The 9,655-nt window shown below is 52.6% G+C and overlaps 1 protein-coding gene across 1 annotated transcript in view; it reads right to left on the reverse strand.

The window, feature by feature from the left end:
* LOC8023973 (potassium voltage-gated channel protein Shab) overlaps positions 1-3,807 on the reverse strand; it is a 38,360-nt gene extending 34,553 nt beyond the window's left edge. The window contains 2 exon segments of the mRNA XM_042286607.1: positions 1,776-2,714; positions 3,058-3,807. Coding sequence (XP_042142541.1) covers positions 1,776-2,714; positions 3,058-3,807 — 1,689 coding nt within the window.
* Positions 3,808-9,655: the final 5,848 nt, after the last annotated feature.

The raw sequence follows: 9,655 nt of genomic DNA on the forward strand, positions 1-9,655 counted from the left end.
TACAGACCTGCGCATAGCGCTGTCTGTGCGCAGGTGGTCGGCGCTGACGTCTCTCACTGAAAGCTCCTCCTACGAAACAGCGCATTGCCCCCTATGTGCTAACGCTATTAGATTTGCTCAGCTGTGGAACTCCCGCAGAGGGGGCTACCACCTCTTTTCCTCCAGTCCGCCTCCCGTTGTTTGAAGCGCCTTCTCGGGTTCCGTTTCAAAACTGTGCATTCCATAGAATATGGTGAAACAACATCTTAGACATCCCGCTTCAAAACATACGCATTCCACGGAACACCCTGTAGTTACATTGCAGCCGTCCGCAAATTGGTGGTGCACGCTTGAACGACGGGAGGCGGACTGTGGGGTGAGAGGTGGGGTAATGCTCGTGGAAGCAGCAGCGTCAATGAGCAGTTCCGTAGCTGAGTTCGTCTAATGATGTTGCTATGCACGCAGCTGGTTTGCGCTGACGTCACTCACTGCGCTCTCTTTCGGCAATGTGCACAGCACATGTGCGCAACTGGTTCCCGCTGACGTCATCCACTGCACGCTCATACAGAACTACGCATAGCCCTGTATATGTGGAGCTGGTTCGCGATCAAATCCCTAACTGTGCGCTTCCCCCTACTGAACTTTAATGTTATTCTCTTAAAAATGCTATTTTGAAGTGTTGTTTTAATGCTGGAAATTGCACCCCGTGTCAATTTTGTTTCTTTGATTGTGCCGCACAAATGTCATGCGGGGACCTGCGACTTTGTCGAGCTGTTTTTGTGACAGCTCTTTCCACACGCCTCCAGTATTACTTACTTAGTACCTTATGCATATGAACAAATCATATCATACCATATCGAACTGCGCATATCACTGTATGTGCGCAGCTGGTTCGCGTTGAGGTCTCTTGACCTGTTGATGACCCATCACAACGCCCCTTCCCCCGCGACATGTGCTTTCCTCTTCCCCTGACGGGTGTTTTATCGAGCTGCTTATGGATGGACGCAGATGATTTTACGGTTTAGTGCTCCCATAATAACTATCGCAATTTAAACAGGCCGTCGGCCTTGTCCTTGCTCCGTGCCCATCCTTTGAGGTATGTGGTCCAATGAACTAACTTCTTTAAAAAGCTATTTAATAAATGCCCCACAAAAATATTGTCGTTGGTAAGGTAAAAACCAAAAGTATGCTAACTGGTTAACAATACGCTTGACCCTTAAAGCTAGTTCACACATCTGCGTTTAAATCTGAACGACTGCCTTACGACCGCTTATGACCGCTTACGACAAGATATGGTTGCTATTTTAACCGAGGTGCGTGCAACGCGTCGCAGTGGAACGTGAGAAGTCGTATCACAGTGATTCCCATTAAAACGCCAATACCTAATCTAGCCGTTACATAGCACTTCTAGATTCACAGATAGAAACAGGCAACACAAGAAAAAACACCCGTAGCGTTAAAGCGAAGAAAGTCGTAACTCTATTCACTGGACATAATTTGACTCCCCAGTAGCACGTGCACCTTCACTAATCGTTTCTATACACCGTTTCATGAGGATAAGAAAAAAACATTTAGTACACCGGTTAGTGGCTAGAAGCTCTAGGCGCATTCAGAGGAATCGCTGGTCTCAAGCCATTTATAAGGGTCCAGAATGCCCGTCAACCACTCCGGAGGGACCCCGTTCCGGCACCGAACCAGGCTGTTAGGCATTATTCGGTCGCGCGAGTGCCGCGAGGACTCGCAGTCCGACCGGAGCCCTGCGGCGGTGGGCGCAGGGCCCACCCAGAGCGAGGTACCTGTCCGACGCCGTGGCCCGTGTCCACGAGCACATCGACGAGGTCCATGCTCTTGGCGAAGGCGTCCCTCAGGTTCACGTGGTGGAAGGAGACGATGCTGCCCTCCCGGCGGGCGCGCTCCAGGGCCTCCTTGCGCTTGAGCGCCTTCTCTCGGCGCATCTGGTTCTTGTAGAACTCGGCGAAGTTGTTGACGATGATGGGGATGGGCAGCGCGATGACGAGCACACCGCAGATGCAGCACACGCTACCGACAATCTTGCCCAGAGGCGTGGTCGGACAGATATCCCCGTAGCCGACCGTCGTCATGGTGATACTTGCCCACCAGAAAGTCTCCGGGATGCTGGTGAACTTGGTGTCGGCTACCTCTTTCTCTGCGAAGTAGGCCAGGCTGGAGAAGATCATGATACCGATGGCCAGAAACAGCATGAGCAAGCCAAGCTCCTTGTAGCTGTTGCGGAGCGTAAAGCCCAGACTCTGCAGGCCTGTAGAGTGCCGCGCTAGCTTGAGGATGCGCAGAATGCGCATGATGCGAAAGATCTGCACCACACGCCGCACGTCTTGGAACTGGTCCTGCTTCTTGGTGCTCGTCTCCGTCAGGAAGAGCGAGATGAAGTACGGCAGGATGGCCAGCAGGTCGATCACATTTAGGACACCCTTGAAGAACTTCCACTTGTTGGGCGATGACAGGAAACGCAGCAGATACTCTAGCGTGAACCAAGTGATGCACACCACCTCCACGAGCGCCAGCTTGGGGTTGTCCACCACCTCGCCCTTGTGGTCTCGCTCTTGCAGCTCGGGCAGCGTGTTGAGCGTGAGCGCGATCGTCGACAGGATGATGAACAGGATGGACAGCACGGCCACGACCTGGGTGTGCCCGGCCCGCCCTCAACCACGGGCCACTTCCTCGCGCGCGCGCGGATCCCGGGGCGCGATCGCTGGCTTCGCGGCCGCCGGACTGCGCGCCCTGGGTCGGGGCGTCGGCGTCGGCAGCCGGAGGTCAGCGACCGCGAGCCCCGTCTCTGTCTCCCAGGGGACAAGCCACGATGCACACATACACACACATACCGAGAAGAACGAACACGACCGACGCACAACACCGGTGCGGGGCGAGAGAGCGCAGGCAGCCGCCTCCGCGGTGCAAGCACGGTGCAGCGAGGCCCCGCGGTGCTCGGAAGCGGAAGCTCGTCACCACCGCAGAAGGAAGAAAGAACGAAGCGAGCACGAGCCAATCACCGAAAAGTGTGTGTATGCATAGTGGCAGCCGAGACAGAGGCGCCCGCGCGCCGGTAACGCACGCTGCATCTGCGACCGCCCATCGCTCGCGCTGCCCATCCCCGATGGTCGGTCGTCTTGCGTTGGGCTGCGCGCGCCAAGCGGCTCAGCGGGAAAGAAGGGGGAGAGAAAAGACAGGTTAGCACAGCAGGCAGGCATGCGAAGGGCCGCCCATGCGTCCGGCCCGGCACGTACACGGAGGGACGCTCACCCGCGCGGCCAACGACGACGTGGGCTTCTCGAGTAGGTCCCACAGGAACTTCTGGAACTGGGCGCGCCGTCCCTCGCCGAAGTACTCCTCGTCCCTCTGGCGCAGGGACTCGGCCTCCTTGCGCATTTCCTCGTGCACGTGCTCCTTCCGCTGGTGGTAGCGGTGCTGGCAGCACGATTCCAGGTACAGTTCGTCGATGCCCCAGTACTCCAGGTCGTCGCTGAAAGCCATCACGCACATCTCCTCGACTAGGTGCAGCTTGCCCGTGCGGAAAAAGTTGAGCACGGCGCCAAAGGAGCGCGGGTGCCGGTCGAAGAAGTACTCGTTGTCCACGAGCGAGTAGTCGTCGCACAGCTCGGCCAGGGCCTCGTGCGTGTTGCAGTCGCGCAGTCGGCCCAGTCGCGTGTGCGGCAGCCGCTCCAGCGTCCGCCACAGCACCTCGTGCCGCACGCCGCCCACGTTGATGATGACGCGCCGGTTCATGGCCTTGCTGCGCATGATCATGAAAGGCTCGGGCGGCAGCGACGACAGGGACCGGGCGCGCTGCATGGCCAGGCTGGCCGGCCCCGCCGCGCTCAGCTGCGGGGCCTCGTCGGCCCGGGCCGGCACCATGCGCCGGCCCGAGCTAGGGCTGCCCGTCGCCAGCACCGCCGTCGTGCGGGACAAGAGCGACGACGGCGCCACCCCCCGACCCCCGCTGCTGCTGCTGCTGCCGGGACTGCTGCTGCTGCTGGCCCCGCCGGATCCACCTGCGTCCAAGGCGCTCTCGGTCACACTGCGCTATCACCTCGACTCTACGGGAGCCCGTCTTCGACTGGTGTGCTTAGCGTCCTATGTGGAGAGCAAGTCTTTTTCTTCTTGCGCAAGTGTTGCGGTGATGTCAAAACGACGCCGACTTCTGATTGACTTTGATTACAAGTATTGTCGGTAGACCTCAATGCCCGATGCCTCGAGGTCTACACACTATTCTTTTTAATCAGCCAATGTTCGGTGTTCTGACATCATCGCAACCTCTGCGCAAGAAGCAGACGAACTTGCGCTGCGCATACTCCGCACGCATCTAAAATGGTCTCGAGGTGGCCACAAATGACGTCACAGGAGCCGGCGTGTCATGCTGTAGCATTTCGCGGTCCTGACGGTTGGTCGTGAACGTTCAGGCAAAAGAGACGAGTGAACGCAAGTGTCACTGCCGTTGCAACGTCTCAACTCTTGGCTGCAGAAACGTTCGTGTTAAGCTTAGAAATAGCCTCCTCTACTCTCACCAAGCCTGGCAGTTCGACGACGGAGCCATAGAGTACCCGGTCGCAGATTTGGGGCGCGAGGATCTGGTAGCACAGAGCATCAAAGAGCCATTTTTCGGGGAACCTGGACGTCAGCGCACAGCTCTTGCAGCGGCGAGGACCCGATACACACCTGGCTCTCCTCTCATCCGTTGTCTGCCGCACCGCCTCTTCCATTCCGCCGGCAGCGTCTCGTGGCGATCCGCCAGGCTTTGTCAGGATAGAGGAGGCTATGACTTAGAGCAAGCTACAACAAAATAGGCGTCTGTCGCGTCTACACCCGTTATGCATGAAACGACACTTTTATGACGTCATCAGGCAAAAGTGCACGCTTGAGGATGCGGTAAACACACCAGTCGAAGACGTGCTGTAGGCTCCGTACTTACACCCAACCTTAGACACGAAGGAGCCCGTGGCTTCAAATCAGTAGCGACATTCGGTCCAGTATTTGGCGCCTCGTTTTTTCCCAGTGGCGAAGTATTGCCTTAACGCTGTGGAAACACTAGGGTAAGGCCCGATACCTCGTTCTGATACAGTGAAAATTGTGTCCTAAATCTCGTACAACACGCACTAGAAGAGTTCAGAGTGGCCCAACGAAGTTTTGGAACTCCCAGTGTTAACCTGGTGGATTATTCTGCTCAATCAACAAAGGCCATTGAAAACTTAGGTAATTGGGATGATAAATCACGACCTCGTAATAAAACAGCTACATATTGCAATGAAAAATTTAATTATATTCGAATCCAAGAAACATCATTTTATACTTATGTACCTAAGTTTCTCTAGTTCGTTACGTTTTCGTCCCTTCAATGCCGTTTTGTCTTCAATGGTAATGCAGATCGTAATCGTAGCAGACGACCTTAACAAAATGGTAGCGCAATACCTCACTGAAGCAACGCGTGATTTCATTCTACTGGCAACCCATTTTCTTGCTACCAAAGTCGCGCATTACTTTATTTTAACAGTCGCCCGCCATCTCGTAAAAATATGACCCTGACACCCTCACTGCACTCAATAATGTTAACGAACTTTCTCACTGCAAGAGTGATGCGTTACCCCAACACAATAATAAGGTGGCATCACGGCGGTAACATGGCGCGTTACTTTAAAACAACATACGGGATGTTTCTTTCGAAGCTTATCAGATTAGTTTAAAAAGAAATCCTTGAAAGCTACACAAATGCAGTTTGTGCAGGTGCGTTTTAGTGGCAGGGGGACATAATACAAGGAAAAAATCCTCACGGTAAGTCGAATAGTTCACTAAAGTTTGTCAATTAATGTTTTAATTACTGCAAATTGGCATGGTTGCGATTAAAAACTTGACGAGTGCCATTCAAAACCACTAAACAAGTAACTTTTAGAAAGGCTTTGAGCGCGTGTAAAGTGCAGTAGTGCGCTAAAGTTACCACTCGTACAACCGGCAGAAGGCTGGGGCTGATCAAAGGCGGAAAAACCGCGCGGGAGCATTATCGGACCGTTAGCCTTGATCCTACTGCACGGGTGGTAACTTTAGCGCTCCACCGCGCTTCTCCCGTGCTTCCCCCGTGCTCCAAGTCTTTCTAGTACTGACTGACTTAGTGGTTTTCAATGACGCTCAGCAGACTTCTAATTAGAACAATATGTTCATTTTCAATAATTAAAAGTTAATTAACACATTGTAGTTAATTATCCTTCTGATCGTTACGATTAGCCCTTATACTATATCCTCCTCGTTGTATGACTCACCTGCACAAGCCGAATTAGTGTAGCTTTCACGGATTTTTAAATCCAGTCCGCTAAGCTTAAAAAAAACTGTATTTAGGCACAGTTGGGAGACGTTTGTCTGCAGGAGCTGAAATTCTCTCAGCCTACAATGTTGCTCTCCAATAAATCGAAGCGCTACCGTTCCAAAGAGCGCCGCTGCTATCCTGGTCCTAGTTCAGAAATAATTGATCCAGTAATTCCGTCTTTTGGAGACGTGCAGTAGCATGCATGAAAGAGTGCCATTTCATTCAATGAGTGCCACTGGGTAAATGCACGGCAGAAGCCGCCGTCCGATTTAAAAGGTGAATTTATCCATTCATACCCAATCATTCATCCGTCAATATAACTGACGAACGCCACGAAAATAGGGCCATCTGTGTTTCATTCAAAGTTTTCTAAGTTGTTTATTCCATAAGCAGCGTACTGTTGGAATGCAGTCAGATGAACTAGAAACGGGAGTGCCGCGACTGTGGTCAGATGCTTACGTGATAATGTGCGCGTGTGGGAAAAAAGTGGACATTACTATTGCAGTTCCATCGTTGTTGCAAGCTCGTATTGGTGCGCTTTACGCCGGTAAGCTTCCAGGAAATCACAAGTAAAGCAATGCTTCGTATTATGACCATATGGCGTAAACTCAATGAGCTAACAAACTAGCAAATATGCCGGTTATAGTGCCCTAGTATGCCGCCGTGCGTTCATTTATGGATATCATCAAGAAAGCGCCCGTGTGCAAGCAATCGCTGTAGGTGGCAACTGCGTTTTATTGAACGTACCATTGACGTTGATAACATTCCCCAATGTTAGTGGATCCCAATAGTAGTGTGTTATTTTAACGTGATAAAATAAAGTGCATCGATCTTACATAATAAAAGTAATAATTTAATTAAACGTTCTGTCTGATTCAGAAGTGATCAGATGCGCGTAAACCTGGAGGTGAATTGACCCGACCACCTTCATATTTCTTGCTCTAAAACGTGTTCTCACCCTACTGCGCATGTTTAACGACAAACACGGTCTGATAGTCATCTTTTCAAACACCGGTACGAAGCCTATATTTCATTACACGATCGGACCAGAGCACATTCAAAGGTTGGAAGGTATACAAACACATCCGTGCAAAACTAAGCTTTCAAGGTCATGGCCCACTTTCCGCCCTTGATTGGGCTGAGCCGATGATGACACGTACAAAGAAAGTCGACGAACGCCACAAAGACGCGCTCCGAGGCAGCTTGATTGGTGCCCTCGAATCACAGCATCGGTTGCGTCGACTTTCAGTGAACCGATGTATAGTTCTGCTTTTTGCGCAAGAACATGAGATGGACTCTTTGGGTGCACGTGGGAATGGTGTCGCACACGATGTTCAGATTAAATAGTTCCTCAAAAGAAGAAACTAATGCTGGCTCCCTCCATATAAAAAAAATAGTCGTTACACTACCGCGGTAACACGTTAAAAACGGTACTTGTAACACGTGCCAGAGTAAGAGAGAGCAGGCTCGTGGAGCGAGGCCACGTGCACGGCGTGTTTACGAGCACCGCTTCCTGGCCTCGAACAAACAGAAGGCGCCTCTCCTGACCGAGTCCAGGAAGTGGGCTTCCTTTTCACGACTCAAATAACTCTTCCAGCGCGCCTAGATTGCCGAGTGTTTCCAACTGCTCGATAAGGGTCACGTGGTTCGTGGGCCGTGTTTGCGATGAGAGCTGCTAGGAGGAGGCGAAAGCGTGGTCGCCGCCGTGTCTGTGCTCGTGCGGGCGAACAGGTGCGATGGACATTTTCCCAGTACGCTTCTGGGCATGCGCACAACCTCTCCCTTAGCCTTGCTTCCTGCTGTGTCTCTATTTTCGCGGGGCACCATCCCGACCGATCAACATTGTCAGAGCCCATCTTTCCGCGGATTTTATCTTTTTTTTTACGATTCTTTTTCTAGGTCTCGGTAGCGTGGGGCATAAAAAGCACCGAAAACCGATACAACACTACGATGGCCATATGCTCTGTCCAGCGGAGCCCCTTCCGGCTGCCCTTCATGGGTAGTTCTAGAGTGCCTTCATACACACGCGCGCATTTGCTTGAATGGTGACATCTCAGCCATTTTCCGCGCAATTGTTTTTATTTTTTTTTGCATTTTGAAGCGCGCGCAATCTGGTGTCACTCAGCTCGAGTGCGCGTAGCTTTGGCTAATGCATAGACGCCATTTTACCGCCCAATTCACGCACCGAGTGCGCTAGAGCGTTACGCGCTGGCACATTCGGGGCAACAATGGATGTCTTCATCCTGAGACAGACAGAGATGTAGACACCCTATGTAGTTCACGGACAAACCGCCACACGGTGCTCGTTAGTGGAAAAAGGTCCATCGCAAGCTTGTCAGAGCTGGGTTCACGCACACGCTACACATGCTTGCACGCATGGAGCACCAGTGAGGCGCCACGCTCGCAATCGTCTACTCTATAACGTAAAAAACTTTAAAAAGAATGACAAAACACGACTGAGCCTCCACCTGATCGCCACGCAGATACCTCATGCACGCACAAGTGCGGGCAATTTGCGCGGGAGGCGTCCGCCATTAAATTGCAAATGCTCTCCACGGTGTCAGTTCTTTTCCTTGCCGTATCTAAGCAATCCAGCTGTTGCAACGCTACACGCGGCACGTGGCGAATGACCCCAAAAGGTTCCCGAGTTATTTGGTGCAGTACGTACGGTTGATACGTATTCTCATGCGGGCACTCACTCCGCGTGGACATCGGCATCGCTTCGAGATGTCCACAAAAAGTGACATCTGGGGGCGCTAATCCACGCGGCAGGGCCAAGCGGAACCGGGGAACCGGCACATCGCCGCTGCTGCGACTAGGGAACGGTGCGGGGCTGGCCAGTCGCAGCGGGCGACCATGACCCAGTCCCGCCGGGTAAATTAGGGACCCCTAATAGGATGTGCCAGATGTCCCTTTCCGTGGACGGCTGATACGGTATTCTGTAGCCACTCTAATTGAAGCGAGATGAAAATAAGCATTTAAAGTAACTCACTCTACACCGAGACTGACGTCAGGCTGCTGCGGTGGCACTGCTGTTGTCAGGGCGCATAAGCACTCCACGTGCATTTGTAAGCAGCGCGTTGGCCTCCGTTTCAACGCCTATACTTCCTTTCAGCTTACGTCCAGAAGCAGCCGATGCTACAAACGCGAGCTCCGGGCTTTCAGCGTCCCTGCCAAGTAGGCACGCTCGTGCAGTTCAAGCACTCTTCAGTGCCACATGCTCGTGCTTGTAGCATCAACTGCGCCTGGATCTAGGCTGAAACGAAGTATAGAAAGCCACAGCCCAGCCTGCGATCTCCACAGTCCGGCCAGTCCGGCACGGGCATGTGCGTCGCTTCGGAAAGCAAA

The sequence above is a fragment of the Ixodes scapularis genome, unplaced genomic scaffold, assembly GCF_016920785.2.
Source record: "Ixodes scapularis isolate PalLabHiFi unplaced genomic scaffold, ASM1692078v2 PGA_scaffold8__174_contigs__length_109621045, whole genome shotgun sequence".
NCBI lineage: Eukaryota > Metazoa > Arthropoda > Arachnida > Ixodida > Ixodidae > Ixodes > Ixodes scapularis.